We start from the raw sequence: 17,713 nt of genomic DNA, 5'->3' as shown, positions 1-17,713 counted from the left end.
ATGGTATAAGTTTAAGATGTACAGTGTATTGATTTGATACATTTATATATTACAGCATAATTATCAGCATACTTCTATCGCATCACATAGTGATCTTTTGCGTGTGCGCAGTGAGAACAATTAAGATGTAGTCTCTTAGAAAGTTTGAAGTTTATAATACAGTGTTGTTAACTACAATTACTATGCTGTTCATTAGGTCTCCAGAACTTAATCCACTAGTTGCATTTTATTGAGACCAAAATATGTACATAATCTTTGAATACTGAGAACTGACTGAATATAGAACTATATTGTTGATAAACTTGACTTGCCATTTAATTGTAACAAATTGTTAAGTACCCACATTTGATGCTCATAGTAGGATCAAAACATTTAGACATATACTATTATTGACTTCCAGTTTAGTTCATAGCTGGCTTCCCTCTGACACCACTAATTGTTGCCTTATTTGAATAGAAGATAGAGAGGCACACGAAGTTCATCTTTAAGCGATCTATGGGGCTGTTGAAAGAGCCTTTGTGCTCTGTGCAACAAGAGAACTGGTCAGTGTTTGGACTTTTCACAGAACAATGCTTAGTTGAGAATTTGCTACCATTTTTCCTGTTTCCTCTCAAAATAATAAGAAAGGGTGACATATTTAAGCTATAATTTTCCTTTCTGTGGCTACAACTTTTTTCGTTTTCAAAAGCATAATTTTAGCTTTTATTCTCCTTTCACTCAAAATGTCAATGTTGAAAGTAAGGTTAAAAATGATAAAAAAGAATTTGTATTTAGGTAGAAGTTTTCAAAATGTGGATGATTACTTAATTAACTGCCCTTGCTGTGAGAGAAGTGATTCTTCTTAAGACTAATGGCTTTAACCAGCCTGCTTTGAACTTACAAGCTGGTTATCATTTCTCTGTGGGTCACTTTTTCATATAAAGGATAGTATTCTATTATTGAGATGAACTACACAAAACTCCAAAGTTGATAGCAGAATTCCCAGTGGAGCATGCCCTGTTGGAGTGGATGGGTTTACTGAGTGTCCTGGATCTGCAACCTTAAATTGCATCTTCCCCTATGATTTTCTTATTTGGATCTTTAGTACTGCTAGTACACTGGGCATTAGGGATCTGTGACTCCCTTAAAAGTATTTTCTTTGGTGCCTTAAGCATAGCCAAGATGTGCTGATATATTAAAAAAAGAACTGAAATCTATGGCAGAACAAAAGGTAAATAATTACAGAAAATAAACATAGTAGTCAAGTTGTGTACAAAGTACTGTTTGCTTGTCCTCAGGATCCCGGTAAGATTTACTGCACCTTATATCCTCTCCTCCTTTATTCTTTCTTATTGATTCTACATATTTTTATTTAGTGCCTTCTTTGTTCTATTGGCTATGCCGGACACTAAGGATATGCTAGTGAATAGCATAGATGTGTTTCTTGGCCTCATAGAGCTTATAGTCTGCCAGAGAGGACTGATGATGAAGTAGTTATAATAAAATATATTGAAAATCATGCTTTGGGTAGCATAGGGTTTCAATAGCCTACTGAAGACGCTATTGGGGAAACGGCTTTTAAATTGTCACTGAATGAATAGGAGTCAGTTGGTAAAAGAAAGTGGTGGAATGTTTCAGACAGGGTGAAGAGCACACATGACTGTCACAGGAAAGAGATAATTTAGCAGGTAGCATCTGGTTCTTTGCGGGAACTGAAAGAATTTCAGCATGGAGCAGAAGGAAAAGAGTAGGTGGTGAGAACACTTAGAGAGGTAAGCGAGTTCCAGAACCACTTAAGCCATTTAAAGGAACTTAGACTTTATTCTAAGGGTGAATGTTTGGAGAATTTGAAATCAAAGGTTAAAGAAACTTTTTACCTTTCCTGGATTTTTTCATTCCTATTTCTATAACTACTTGTCTTTTCATAATAACGGTCACATGGAAGCTGTCATCTTACTTATGAGCTAAACGGTTTGTCCCGTTTTTGGGGGTGACCAAAACAAAGATACATGTGCTTTTCAGATACTCTGGGATCTTATAATTTTATTTCTGTTTTTGTTCTGAGGAACCTGGCTTTCCATACACAAATATCAGATGACCTCTTTTTGACTTATGTGGAGTTGTATTTATCACAGAAGTAGTCTGTGAAGACCTAATAGGTTAAACGTTTCACCTCTAAAGTAGAGAATTTATTTCCATTTTACCATATAATATATTCCATAAGAATTAGCCTGATGATAGGGTAACAATTCTGTATTTTTTAAATTTTTTATTTAAATAGAACATACATGTGGTAAAATGTACACTCTTAAGTGTACCTCTTGATAGACTTTTATATATGTACATGTTCATGTAATCATCCATAGCAAGATAAAGAACATTTCCAGTGTCCCAGAAGGCTCCTTCATTCTGCTTCCCAATTATAACCTCCAAAAGATAATCACTATTGTTTCCTATCAGCCAGTTCATTAAGAAGACATAACATTCCTAAATGTGTATGCATCTAATAGCAGAAGTTCAAAATACACGAAGTAAAAATTTTACAGAACTGAAAGGAAAAAAGAAGACAGTTACAATACAGTTATTATTAAATATTTCAAAACTCCTCCAAAATTTGAAAAAAAGATAGATTATCCATAAGATAGAGAAGACCTGAAGAACTGTCAATCAACTTGACCTAAAATACTACATTAAAAAATTGCAGAATAATTATTTTTTTTCAAGTGAATATGGAACATCTGCAAGATAAAGCATATTCTGGGCCATAAAACAAGTCTCAATAAACATAAAAGGATTAAAAGTATATAGAGCATAACCTCTGACCACATGAAATAAATTACAAATAGATAACAAATGTAAATTTTTAAAATTCCAAAATATTTGACATTTAAGCCACATATTTCTAAATAAATCCATTATAAAGAAAATATAACAAGGAAGATTATAAAATATGTTAAACTGAGTGATAACGAAAACAGAACCTAACAAAATATGTGGGATGCAGCTAAATTATTACTTTGAGGGAAATTCATAGTTTTAAATATTTATATTAAAAATAATAAGACTGAAATTGATTTACAGATGCAAGGAAAATGCAATAACAATCGAATGTTTTTTTCTTTTTTTGGACAAGCAAGCTGATTCTAAAATTTATATGGAAATGCAAATGACCTAGTATAACCAAAACAAATTTGAAATAGAACAAATGTGAGAACTTATTCTATGTGAAGGCAAGACTTACTATAAGCTACAGTAATGCAGTAATCAAAATAGTTGGTATTGGTAGATAATGAATTGATCAGTATATCAGAACATAAAATCCAGAAATATACCTACACATACAAAATAACTCAACATGGATTATAGTCCTAAATAGCACACCAAATCTACAGAGCTTCTAAAAGAAAAAATCAGAGAAAGTCTTTGTGATCTTGGTGTAGACAAAGATTTCTTAGGTGGGAATCGGAAAACACTGGTTATAAAGAAAAACCTTTGTAATTGGATAACATCAAAATAAAATCTATGGCTCCTCAAAAGGCAACTTGTGAAAATAAAAATGCATGCTACAGACTGGAAAAAAATATTTACAACAGATATATCTTACAAAAGATATATATCACATATACATAAATAATTCTTAAATGTGTGTATAATGTATAATATAAACATGCATGCATTTTATAAATTTTATATAAATATAAAAATAATTTTTAAAACTAAGAAAAAGACAAATGATCTAGTATAAAAATGGGCAAAACATTTGAATAACACTTCACAAAAGAAGAAATGTAAATGCTCAGTAAGCATGCGAAAATATATTTCTTTAATCATTAAGGAAATAGAAATGTAAGTTAAAACCACACTGAGATACCATTATATACTCACTGGAATACTAAAATGAAAGTACTAATGTAAGAAGTATTAATGAGAATATAAAGCAACTAGAACTCTCATGCATTGTTGGTGGACATGTAAAATGATGCAAGCACTTTAGAAAACATTTTGGCAATTTCTTATGAGCTCAGGCACATAACTCCACTTTTAGAAGAAATTCCATTTTTAGATGGAACAAAAGAGATATATATTCATAAAAAGACTTATGAGTGAGTTTTCATATTAGCTTTATTTCTAATAGTCCAAAAGTGGGAAAAACAGTACATGTCCACAAACAGATAAACGAATAAACAGATGATGGCGTATTTATACAATGGAATTTACCCATAACAGAGAAGACCAAATGCGAACACATGCTGCAGTGTAATTGCATTGCAAAAATTGTATGCTAATTGAAAAAATCCATATCCAAATAAGTGCATAGTGCATACTCTCATTTTTATAAGTTCAAGTGTAGGCAAAAGTATCCTATAGTAATAGAAATCAGATTGGTGACTAGGACTAGAAATATGAATGATTGACTGAAAGGGAGGAAGCACAAGATAACTTTTTGTTAATGTTCTATCTATATCTTCTTTGGGGTGACAGCTACATGAATGTGTAATTTGAAAAATTCATCAAATTTACATTTAAAAATGGGTGCCTTTATTATATGATGTATGTTAAATAACACATCAATCTACTTAATTAAAAAACAAAGTAGTTCTGTTGCTGCTTGACACACTGAAAAAGTGTCCTTTTTTAGTAGTGTATGTAAGAGTTTTAGTGCTTACTATGTGCAGAGCTGTGGGTTAAGTATTATGGAAGAACACAGAATGCTATCAGAATTATTCCATGACCATCAGGGAACTTAATATTTAGTTAGGGTAATGCGGTATGAACTTGACCTTACACTTAATCATATGGTGGTAAAATTGATAAGTTATGGCAGTTGGTAGATGTAGAAGAAAGAGTTGTGAAGTTCTGAGTTAATGAGTTGATACATGAAAAGAATATAAAAAGCACAGTGACTGACAAATAATATGTGCTCAGCAAGTATTATTTTGCTTTTCAGAGGGTGGGAATTTATGTTTGAGGTGACGAGTCAAGGCATAATTGAGGAGGTGGTATTTAATGTAGGCACTGCAGTATAGGGGGCCTTTCCATAAGCATCAAGAAGGGTGGGGAGATATTCTGGTAAGGAGGATGTCATGAGCAAAGGTGTGGAAGTGAAAAACCACAAAGTATGCACAACAGAGTGAGATATGTTTGGTGTTCTCATTGGAACAGAATGAACAGCTGTTGAGGTGGGGGAGAGGCCGGGTTGGGGAGATGGAGGGATTGAGCAAAAAAGGATGGTGATTGTTGGAGGCAGAGGAGCTAGGGGAGTGGAGGACCGTATAGAGGGGAACATGGTGATGGACAGACACTTGACTTGGAGTGCTGAACAAATGATATGTTGTCGAATTGTGCACCTGAAACCTCTATAAACAGCGTCGCCCCAATAAATTCAATAAAAAGGAATAAAAAAAGAATAATAGGCGATAAATCACTAGGGCCAGATTATAGAGGGCCCTTAAAACCTTGTTTTAAATTAATCTTTTATGGATTGCCAATGCATAAATAGAACAAATGAGAAGGGGTGTTTTATCAATAAAAACTTATTTTATAATTTTATTTTATAACATTCAATATAAAGTTCATTAACTAGAGCAACAAAGCTGTTTTGATGAACACAAAACTGAAATCAGTGTTTGTTGATCTTAGATGGGAGTTTTTGTTGTTTTGTGTGTGTGTGTGTTTAATGAGCCTTAGTTTCCACTTTATTTCTACTGTATTTTCTTTAAACTGCATCATATTTAAAAATCCTAATTCAGATAGCTAAATAATTATAAATAGTAGTCTTATAATAGTTTACTTTAAAGCCATTGCATATTTTTCAATAAAGCAAGAGATTTACCTCAAGGTTTGCATAATAAAGTTTAACCTGGTAGTACAAGTTAATGCATTGGTGGTTTCCAGTGTCTTAACATTTGAAACATAGCACATTTGAATGTGTATAACAGCTTTTGTTATGGTTTTCTATTGTTATTTTTTTCAAGTTGTAACTGGCAGAAACTCAGCTCAAACTAGCTTAAGCAAAAACAGGAATATATTGGCTTACATTACCAAAAGCCTAGAAGCAGAATTTGGTTTTAGTTATTTTTGGATGTAAGTGTGCTAACATGATGTAAAATTTTTTCTCTCTATCTTATCTCTGCTCCTCTCTACTTTTTTTTTTTTTTTTTTTTGTATTTTTGGCTTCATTCACTCTTATTGCCAACAGTCCTATTTCATATGCCAGAGGCTGTGGCCATGGCAATCTCAGGCCCACATGCTTATTTCTTCCAACCTGGGCATTAGAGAGGCCTTCCATATAGTCCTGGGTCGAATTCCTCTCTGTGTGACTGGGAGAAGCAGTAGGAGGCCGGCAGCAGTGTACTGGGATTGACAACTGTATCACAACAGTAGCATTCAGAAATATTTACCCCCAAAATACAAAAGAAAGAGTGTAGGACATAGTGGGCACACAAAAGTTGTTCTTCCACCATCCAACAGTTTTTTTTAAAGGAGCTAAGTATGCATTTAAAACAGTAAAAATGAATTCAAACATTTGTAGAACCCAATATATATTATAAATGTTATATTGTTTGAATACTTTGGCCTTTGGCAATAGAGCAGCAGAAAATAGGGTCATGAGAGGGTATCATGATGAGTAATATTTCAGCAATATGAACAGCTGTAGTTTCTAATGGGACATTTTACTCCATTAAAATTGTGGTCAGTTTGAATGTGTTGTGGGCAATGAGCTACAGTGAAAAACCAAGGTTTCCGGCTGCACTTTTGCTTCTTGTACATGAAGATAAAACCAAATTTGGATGGAATTATTTTTTTACTTCAACAGTATTTTTAAGCAGCATCTTAACTGTTCTTTAGTAGATGATATTCAGGAAAGGAAAGCCCTTAGTTCAAACAAGATAAGGCATTATGGAAAGGCAGTATGGAGGAGCAGTGTAATGGAGTGTGTATGGGAGAATTGGCTGTTGAGCACTACTGACCTTTACTGAAGTACCCCGAAATTTTTGCACCCTTCTCCAAAGAACTAGAGTGCTTTACTCCATATCTGAAGCAGAGACTGTAAAATTGATGTTCAAATAATGATTTAAGTAGTCATTTCAACAAAACCAGCAATGAACCAGTCACAGCTCTGTCACCAACTGTTTGGCCTTGAGCAAGGCAAGTGACTTTTTTGACTGTTTCCTCATTTCTGAAATGAGGATGCTTGTCTTAATGATCATCGAAGTCTCTCGGCTACAGCAGTAGGCTGTGAGCCCTGCGAATCACCTGCTGGATGTTTCCCCCTTTTTCTGTATTGGCATAGGCAACTGCTACCAATTAGCCTTTACACTTTGATGGATATGGGAGATGAATTTGGTTTTGAATAATTCCTCTGATATTGTTCTAGGTGCTAAGTAGCCTTGGGAAGCAGATGAAAGAGATATATCTCTCACCTGTACATACATAACAGTGTGAATTCCATGAGTGTTTGTTAAGTCCCAGTTTTAAGGAGTCCCTATGCAAAATTATCAAAGACTCTGGTAGATAAAAGCAGTGTAAAGAGATATTACACGGAATGTGATGTGATAATATTGTATGTGTACTTCTATGTTGTATGTGTATTTCTGGCAGATTTCAAATGTGGGGCTTTTTTTCCTCTATGAAGATGCCAAAATCTTGTATCTAACAGTTCTAATGACATTTGTAATAGCACCTATTCACAGACTCTCTCTCTTTCCCTCCTCCCCTCCCACCTCTCTCTGTACTGTCTAGTAAAGTGGTTGTGGAATTACATTTTTCCTGGAAGGAATATATCTGATTTAATGACCAAATCATTTTAAGGCAGTACAACAGAATTTCACAAGAACTAAATCTATTTCTTTACACCGATCATGCATGTTTTGCTCAAGCATTGAGTCATTAGCATGTTTATAATGGTTCTAATTTAGCACAACATTTTCTGAATTTTATCCTTGAGTCATTTACAAATTGTTCATATTGAATAAACAAAGGAAACAGATTGCATTTTATACTTAGTAATTTATCTGAAAGAAGAGGGGAGGGTTAATTGTTCTAAAGTTTTGGTCTGTTTGGGGAAGTGAGCCTGCTTTTTTCATTGCTAGGCATAAATGCCATTTCTCATCTTTTTGGGGATGGGGGGGGCTCTGGAGGAGTAAAATGAAAAATTAGGACCAGGACAAGATTGGCCACTCCCAGAGGGGAGTGTGGAGCAAAAGGGGAGCTGGCACGAGATTATCCAAAACAGTTGGTGCATTCCTTAATGATCAAGTGCTTGAGAAGTCCAGCTCTTCCTGGCAGAGCATCTGTGTTGATGTTTATATCATTCCCTGCTGTATGGGAAAGGCATGCTTTCTCTTGCTGCTTGGCTAAAAATAGGATGGAATATAGCATTGTATGAGATATTTTAAGATAGCAAAAACATTTAAGAGGTTAAAGGTTTGGCTTTTGGATCAAAAAAGATCAGCGATACCACTCTCGTTGTTCCTTGCAGACTGAATTTCATCTAGAGTTTGTCAGTGATTCGAACTCTTGGGTAGGCAAGTTATTCTAGTTTCATTTGGTGCAGTCTGAAAAACCCACTCTGCTGTCTCTTCTGTCAGCTTCCCAGCATGAAGGGCAGGCCTGAAAACAGCCTCTATTTATACCCCCTTGTTCGTATTTGGAAAATCAGTTGTTTCATTGGAGAGGGGGAGAAAGAGAGGAGAGCACAAGCAGTTGTCAGGGAGTGTGCCTTGTATGTTATCGTGACTTCAAAATAAAACTGGCACATTTTAGTGTCTAATTATTTTTAGTGAGCTTGGAGGGTTTTAATTAAAATTTAAGAGTGCTCTTCAAGCTCTCCAAGCTCCAATTTTATCCCACTGTATTCTGAAGCACTTATCACTGTGGAAAAATGTACAGTAACTGGCATGTGCATCTCTGTTTCCTAATGAGAAATGTAGGGTGGATGATCAGCAGGGATATAAATATATATTGTCAGAGTTACTTGGAAAGCAAGGTCAAGGGTACTTTTGACAAGTTATTGTTCTTGGATACAGAGACAATTTATTGCATTTGAAATATATGAATCCTACGGTAAAAATAAAATGAAGTGTTTCAACATTTTCTTAAAAGAGTTAATAAAGCAGCAGGAAATTTGCATACAGGGGCAGCAGCTGTTATTTTCTTACTAAAATATTTTAAAGATATTTTCTATATCATGTTTCTAATGTTTTAGCCTTTCTAAATTTAAATATCACTTTGAGGTAAAAGGAATGATGAGTGTTTACTCACAGGTAAATTGTTTTAAAGTACAATACCTTTTCCATTTATTTTTTTCTATTCCCCCATGGTTTAGTTTTAGTGATTTTTAAAATTTATTCTATTTGACCCATTTTAAATATCTTTATTTTGTACAGAATAAGTGTTAAGACTGCTACAACTTTGTTTAACTAGAAATAATTTAGAATTGTTCCTAAAAATGTTATCATATAGATTAGGAAATAAATATCTCGCTCACTTTGCATTTCTCTTGTACCATGAAATTCTTAGCATGATAAAGCACTCTTGACTTACCTAGACTGAAACCTAGGTGCTTAGGAAGCAGAAACATTGCTTTGTGATCCATTATGCAGGATATTTGTTAAATATTAGTTCTGAATTGTCTTTCCTTGTTCCCTAGAAAAAGTTTCTTGAAAAACTTAAATTTGCAAAGAAAAAGAAAAAATAAGCTATGCAACTGAGAATTCATTTATAATGTATCAAAACCTTTTAGCTCTTTGATTCAAATGTAAGTGAGAACTGAGGTCCAGCTCTTGATTTTTAATAGTCCTTTTTAAATCACATTATTTACAAAAGTGAGGCAAGATAAATATATAAAATTCTGTATTTTATTGACTATGTATTGGCTTTTGGAGGCTAATTCTTTCAAAGTAAGAGGAATTAATTTTGGTATTTTCCACTTTTATACTGAGGTGTATGGCTTACATTCATGCTTAATATGTACATATTATGGTGACTTTTAAAATACTGTAATGTTGTAGTTCTTTATCTCAATTTCCAAAAGATATGTAACTCCTCTCCCATTTTTTGGCTGAAGACAACTCAGTCAAAATACTAAAATTTGAATAGTCAGAGTCAACTAATGAAATATGCTGTATGTCGTTTCATTGTTTTGAGGAGTATGGCACCACCATAACTGTATTAGTTGTTTTCAGGTCAATCATGTAAAACACATTTATCTGAGTAAAATAGTCCAAGAATATCTGGGTGATGTTCAGCCCTGTTTTCGCCCTTTGGAGTCCTGCCTGACTGCTGGCTTGCAGCCGCTCTCCAGGGCCCTACTCCTTCCATGTACATGATGCAGACTGGAGTTCTTCCCTTCCTTTCACCTCTTCGGCCTTTGCGCCTGTGCTTGGGGCAAAGCCTGGTCTCATCAATTGCCCCTGTAAAGCTAGAGCCCTATTATTGTGGTTGAAACATGTGGCACAGGAGGATGAATACTTTTCATTTCCATCATTACACGGATATTGTTTTGAGTGGGAAATCTTAACATACCCATTTTTATTTATAAGTTTATTACATATTTCCTTGTTTCAAGTCGGAAACCTCTCGGTGCCAGCCCTCCACCGGCGCTGTATTTGTTGACAGTCTGCATGTTTCGGTCCTTTTCCTCTCTCCGCACTTGCCGTCCATTACAGTATGGAGCGAGCTGCGCGCTAACTGTGGTGTGCCCTTGGAGGTTCGGCGGTCAGATAATTAGGTGCAAAGCTGAAAGTTTTTCAAGAGACTTCCTGTGTTTTGAATCTCTCTGGAATCTCTAGGCATTGAGATTTCATGTTGATAAGGTTGTATGTAGCAAGTTGTATTGCCCTATAGATAAAGGCAGTCAGCGATTGTTATTAAATATTTTCATGAGCTATAATAAGACATGCAAAGGCTGCTTTATTTTCCCCCCTAACTCATATAGCTAGATTAATTTAGCATTACAGTGAGGATTAATTTTCTAATAGGAATGTGAAAAGCTTTGAAGTTATTAACCATTTTATTAATGAGTAGCTTTTATGTAAAGCTGTGTCCACATGATTTGATTTATGTTTGAAGTGTGTGTTCCTGTTGTCCATATAGTTCTGTTTTTCTCCCATGGAGTTTAAACATTTTTTCCTGAGCTCTGAAAGATTTCAGGTCTATTTATAGAAACGAGAGATGTATTTTAGCCTGTTTCACATTTATTGTGTTTCTAACCCTAGTTTATGAACTTGCTGTGAGTTTGTGATCATTACTAGTAAGTTGGGCTTTTGTCTTTTACCATTAAAACATATGCTCTCAACTCACATTTTAACCAAATAAATTATGAGTTAGCATTTATATCAGTGATTAGCAGCTTAGTGCGATGTTATAACGTGTATGAAAGGGTAAAAAAAAAGTAACAAAACTGGGAAGGTGTCGTGTTGGTGGTTCTTATCCATGATCTGATGTTATCTCAATGTCTCTCAGAAATTTAAGCCCTGTTTTCAAAAGGTAACCTCGGATAGGCATGGCTTTGAAGACAGGCTTCATAACTTTCAAAACTCAGTATTATCTTTTATATGAACTTCAGCATAAATGCAAAATATGTATAAAACATAGTGTACACCTTGTTTCGGAATTTAAAATAAATGCAGCAAGAGACCATTTTGGAAATTGAATACAGACTGAACATATGTGTATGCATGTAGGCCTTGCCAAAAGGTCACTCGGAATCCAGTTTTAATTGCAGTGGTAGGTCACTTGTTGAAGCCTAAGAAAATGTTAATAGGAAGGAATGGCAGGCGAGACGGAGGGAAGTGAAAAAGGGAAGAGGCAAGGGAACGGCAGGGAGCTCTCTCCCAACAGTCAAGCTGGCTCCTGTTTAGAAAGAACTTCAGCTCCTTGACAGTGAGCTAGTACGGTTGTGCGCCAGCCGTTTCAGGGCGCTCGGATCTGGATTCCATCCATTTCTTGATTAATTGATCATGTCATGGACAAACGTTAATTGTTTTCACCAATACTTTGTAATCACGCAGTGGTCTGCTCATCTCTTACCCAGGGCTCACTGTCTTTTTCTAAAGCTTATCTAGTTTCTAAAACCCTTTAGATCTGTCTTGACCTCACTGTCATTCGGAAAAATTCAAGGAGGATTTAGAAGTTGGAGGCAAAAAGGGAAAGGAAAAATGCTGGAGAGAGGGGCTGATAGGGAGAGGAGGGCGCTTGGGCGAGGAGTGACAGTTTAAATACAATTTACAGAGAAGTTACCAGAATTTTGACATTTGGAATGTTAAAGTTTAATGGGAGTATGCTTCACACTAAGGATTTAGTACTTAAGTCTGCGTTCTCTTTTGAAAATGTGGCCTATTTGTTACGATTTGAGGCTCAAAAGATACATGTAAATAGTTGTAAGCAGTAGCTTCAGTTGCATATCCATCTGAATAGAGAAGAAAAAGAACTCATTGAGAAAGATGTGCTAATTATTAGAATATTCTAAAGTTTACATTTCTGTAACCTCTCTGAATCTTTATAGAAACAAGTGCAATCACTCCCTATAATCTAGTATGCTACTTAGAAATGTAGGGCAAAAAAATGTGTCAATAAGTATTTTCTTGAAAAGAATATGCATCTCTTTTTATACAAGAGAAATGTATTAGCAGTTTTCATATCTTGACTTTATTTTCTTTGCATTTTGTTATAAATGGGTATTTTATGAAAATTGCTTTATGTTTATTTTATTTTTTTTAAGTACAAGTGGCTACAGGTTGATTGGTGTATTCTCCCTTAAAGAATTTTCATTCTTCTTTGAACAGCACACAAATTTTGCTTGGAATTAAAAAATAATCACCTGGATTAAAAGGAATATTATCTAACTTTAAACCTGTAGGAAAGAGTCCCTTTTTCTGTCCTATCTGTCTAAGAAATGATGAATGTTGATTGAATATTAATAGAATTATAATTATAATACCAAGATAAGTTTATTGAGCATTATCTTTTTTTCTTGAGAATAGTTTAAATAATCTGGTAAAAATAAACTTGTGGTATTTTATAATACAGTAATATAATTGTCTATATTCTAAGGTTAAAACCACAGCACAAAAATAGCTTTGATCATTTTTAAATGATAGAATTTCACTGTAAACTGGCTTTCTGGACTTCTATTTTAATAATTATAAATTATATATGTAATGTTATTAATACTTACTCTCTTATTTTAATAGATTCCTCCTGCATGGAAAAACTACTTTCAAAAGATTGGAAGGAAAAAATGGAAAGACTAAATACCAGTGAACTTCTTGGAGAAATTAAAGGTACAATATACAAAATATCAAACAGATCAATGTGGAGATGTTATTTTGTATAACAACATATTTGCTTACCCTAACATTAGTTTCTTACCTCTGATATTTGTTTATGTATGAGAGGGTAAATATATATTATGCCCCTGAACTTTTATTCTTTATAATGTTTACAGAATGAAATTTTTGCCCTCTCTTTTTATTAGTCTATAACATATAAATTATATAGGATAAACTGCTTTATTAATTTACTTAACAAAAAAGTATGAAAATGAAAAAATGTTATACCAAAGATGAACAAATTAAAGATAATTTTAATCTTTCCTATTTAAGTCAAAATAATAGCTTAATTTATGAATCCAAATAATTATACTATTTTTCTGATCAAAAAGGGTCAACTGTAAAAAGAGATTATAGAATATGTTGTACGTCGTGGTTTATGGGTGGATTCTGAGGCCTGTTGACCTGTTCACATCCTGGCTCTGTCATTTACTAGATGATTGACTTTGGGCAAGTCACTGTCTTCTCTATGTTTTGAATTCCTAGTATCTAAAATGGGGAGAGTAAAAGTACCTACCTCATAGGCTCATTAAGAAAATTAATACATGTAAAGCTTTTAGCATAGCACCTGGCACTTAAGAAAGCACTCATGAGAGTAAGTTTTAGTCGTTGTTATTATTAACATGCCCGTAGGTTGATAGGTTGATTGATCTTAAGCAAATTTTACAGGATTTAAAATTTCATGACCTCTTACCCTGATGAGGATGAGCATCTTAATTTTTGAAGTTATGTGATTGATGTTATTATTCTGATACATGTTAAGAAGTGGACGATCCCAATGCATTGCAGAATTAAGTTACCCTATTAGTCAAGAAGTTATACTTCTTCCCTAACTCTCTCTTGTTGATTCCTCTATGGAAATGAAGTATGTATTATTAGTTTTTGGTATCATGAATAGAACCATAGGTCACTAATTAATTCTATCAGTTGTTCCCTATAGACAATCATCACTCTCACTTGCACTAACAATTTGGGAAGTTAATTAGATTAGTTTTGTGAATTTATCAAAAAGCTTCAGGTGAATCTTCCTATCGGTCATGGATAATAAATATCTCATTTAAGAAGAACATTTGGCAATAACTATCTGATGAAAATGTTATTTTGAATTTAGTACAGAAAATGCCTAGGGTACAGATATGTTCAACTCAAGTGAAAAGAGAAGGAAATCATCTCTTTCCCAAGGAATAATTAATAACTCATTCCGTTATCTAATGCAGTATTAAAATTAAGTAGAAATTTGATAGTATTTTGAATTTCACTACTTTTGTTTTGTGCTTATGAGGCACTTGTTAACTTGGAAAAAAAGAAAAAGGAAACTCAGCGTATAACTGATAGGTAGGAAGAAAGTCATTAGTGACCTATTCTTTTCCCAGCTACAATAACATGGTGTGTGCTACTCTGCACGTCATTCTGTGTTTTCTTCCCTTCCCAAAGTCATTGGTTTTATAACAGTGAGAACAGAAATGGTTTATGCAAAGTCAAGCTTCTGCCAGCATGAGTGATCGGGGTCTTGCTTTCTCTTAGTAACGTGGAAGCTAACGTTTTATGATGTTATGATGAAGCATCAGGTTGATAAGCTTCGGGTTATCTTCTCTCCCCTGCCCCTACCTTCCATCTTACTTTATTTTTAATTCTAATTATGAATTTAAAATGTAAAAGTTGTGCTAGTCTCAGATATTCCAAATGCATAAATCTTGAAAGTGAAACACATTTGGAAAATTCAGCTTTTCAAATTCTTTAACTTTTTTTTCCTACGGATTCTGCATGAGGTAAGTGAACTGTCACTTGTGTGCTCCTCTCAGTTTTATGGGTGCAGAAGATAAGATTCTTGTTCAATTTTTCATTTTGATTTATTCTACCTAATGGTCTCTTCTTACATCCTAATATTTGGTCACCATAAAGTTATACAGAAAATATAACAATAACATAATAAAAATGAAAAAATTAAAGTCGTGTTCATAGAGTGAGTCTACAACTGCTAAAATTCAACATACAGTTTTAGTCTCTGTGAGATCAGGCCAGTTGTGATCCACCTAAATTAGTTATAATTATCCTGAAATGTCAAAGTGATCTAAATATTCTCTCCAAGAAATACATACTACTGTGGGTTATCAGTATTTAATATTATATCTCAACTCACCATTTTCCCCTTATTATAAAATTCATACATATTTATTGTAAAAAGTATAGAAACACACACAAAAGAAATTAAAATTGTCTTTTAATTCTACCTGTATTATATTGTATATCCTTTCCATTTTAATTTAACTTTTTTCTTAAATTTAAGAACATCATTTTACTATTCTTTCATAGTCTGCCTTTCCCACTGTAAAGATATATTGTGAATTTTCTTGTGATTATGTCTTTTTTTGTGTGCAGGAAATATTGCATAAAGTGAGCTTCTCATAATTTACCTGAGTCTTTTTTTCAGTATTTCAGTTGTTTCTATTGTTTGTCATTTTAAAGAAAACTTTGAACATGGATAACTTTTTAATGCTTTTCAGTACTAACTAGTGGCTATTTTCTTAGACTATGTTACTAAAAAGTGAAGTTCCTGGGTCCAAGAGTTGTACTTTCTTAAAAGACTTTTGATACATATTGCCACGCTGCCCTTCAGAAAGGGCATATAGTGTCCTGTGCTCTCACCAGCAGTGTCTGCAAGTGTTATTTCCTTGCCCTCGATGAAAACTATTAACTTAAAAGTTTCTTGCCAGTTTGATAGGGGAAAATAACATATTATTGCTAAATTATTTTGTATTTCTTTATTATTGAGAATGAGGAGTTTTACGTAAGTGTATTTATATTAAATATCTCTTCCTTTGTGGATTGCCTACTTATGTTGTGTGCTCGTTTTTCCTTTAAAGGAAGGGTTTGTCTAGTTCTTATGGTGTTGTAAGATTCTTAATGTACAGGGTGGGGCAAAAGTAGGTTTACAGCTGTTTGTATGGAAAATAATACAAGTAATAAATAATAATACAAGAATAAACTCTGAAAGAAAAAAAAGAATAAACTGTTTCATGTGCTCACAGCTGTAAACCTACTTTTGTCCCACCCTGTATATTTTAATGGTATTAATCTTTATCTGTCATATATGTTACATTTTACAATTTTTCTTTATGGTTTTGTTGTCAAATCTTTCCCTCTTTTAAAGCTTTTTTTTTTTTCCCCCCTGTTGGAGGTTTGTTTAGAATGCCTTCCCCCACTCTGAGATTAGATAATATTCTGTATATTTTCTTCCAACTCTTTTTATTTCTATACATTTAACTCTTTAATTCCTCTTGAATATATTTTGATACGTTATTTCATCCAAAGGTATAACTTCATTTTTTTCTTAGGCAGTGAACCAAATATTTCTGTATCACTGATTAAATATCTTATCACTTCTGACTTGAAATAACATCTTTTATTGCATACTGATTGCATATTTGGAACCATTTCTCAGTTTTTGATTCTATTCCCATTAGTCTTTCTACCTAAACTTTTGTTAGTGCTCTGCTGTGTTAATCACTCTAGCTTTAAGTATCTTTGAAAAGTAAGTATTGCAAGACTACATTCATAATTTTTCTCCAAGGTGTTTGAATATTTCTTTAAAATTTATTTTAGACGTATCATTCTAGATTGTGAATTGAAATTCCAAAGTGGTATCTTAAAAGATTATATTATCTTTATATAAAACTATGAGGTAAGCTGACATCTTTATAGTATTGAATCTTTCCATTCAAAATCATTTATTCAGTTCCTTTTATGTTTCTCAAGAATATTTTGTGTTTAAAATACAGATTCTGTACATTTCCTTTGAAGTTTCCTTTCTTTTTTTTTTAATCCTCAACTAAGGATATTTTTTCCATTGCTTTTTCAGAGAGAGTGGAAGGGGAGGGAGAAAGAGAGAGGGTGGGGAGGGAGGAAGGGAGAGAGAGATGTCAGAGAGATACATTGATTGGTTGCCTCCCACACATGCTCTGCCCAGCCTGGACTGAGCTACGTGGCCCTGGTCAGATTCTAACTCGGAACCCTTCAGCCTGCAGGCCAACGCTCTAACCACTGAGATCACCGGCTAGGGCTGATGTTTTTTTATAATAGTTAACTTTTTGCTTGCTTTTCTGAGTGAGACAGTCTTCAGTCGCTTTTCTTTTTGCTACTATGTTTAAGAATTTAGTGAATTTTGCTGTTTCATTTTATAATTTCCTTTTTTTATCAAACTTATTAGCTCTAATAATATTTTAGCTGATGTTTTATGTTATGTTTCCCCCTTTTTTCACCCCTTCTCCTATTACACTGGCTAGAATGTCAAGAATAATATTAAGTAATGCAGGTGATAGCAGGTATTTTGTGTAGTTTTTAAATGAAGGAATTGTTTTTAATAATTCACCATTAAGTATTATGTTGACCATTGATTTAAG

At 33.7% G+C, this 17,713-nt stretch overlaps 1 protein-coding gene across 35 annotated transcripts in view; it reads left to right on the top strand.

The window, feature by feature from the left end:
- Positions 1-17,713, top strand: part of SOX6 (SRY-box transcription factor 6) — a 512,419-nt gene that overhangs the window by 277,070 nt on the left and 217,636 nt on the right. For all 35 annotated transcript variants that reach the window (XM_081154523.1, XM_081154504.1, XM_081154513.1 and 32 more), the window contains one exon: positions 13,176-13,265. In XM_081154523.1, the coding sequence (XP_081010649.1) occupies positions 13,176-13,265 (90 nt within the window). The remainder of the gene's footprint in view (positions 1-13,175; positions 13,266-17,713) is intronic.

The sequence above is a fragment of the Miniopterus schreibersii genome, assembly GCF_964146895.1.
Source record: "Miniopterus schreibersii genome assembly, chromosome: 12".
In the NCBI taxonomy this organism is placed as follows: Eukaryota; Metazoa; Chordata; class Mammalia; order Chiroptera; family Miniopteridae; genus Miniopterus; species Miniopterus schreibersii.
This window is presented reverse-complemented; position numbering and strand designations above follow the sequence as displayed.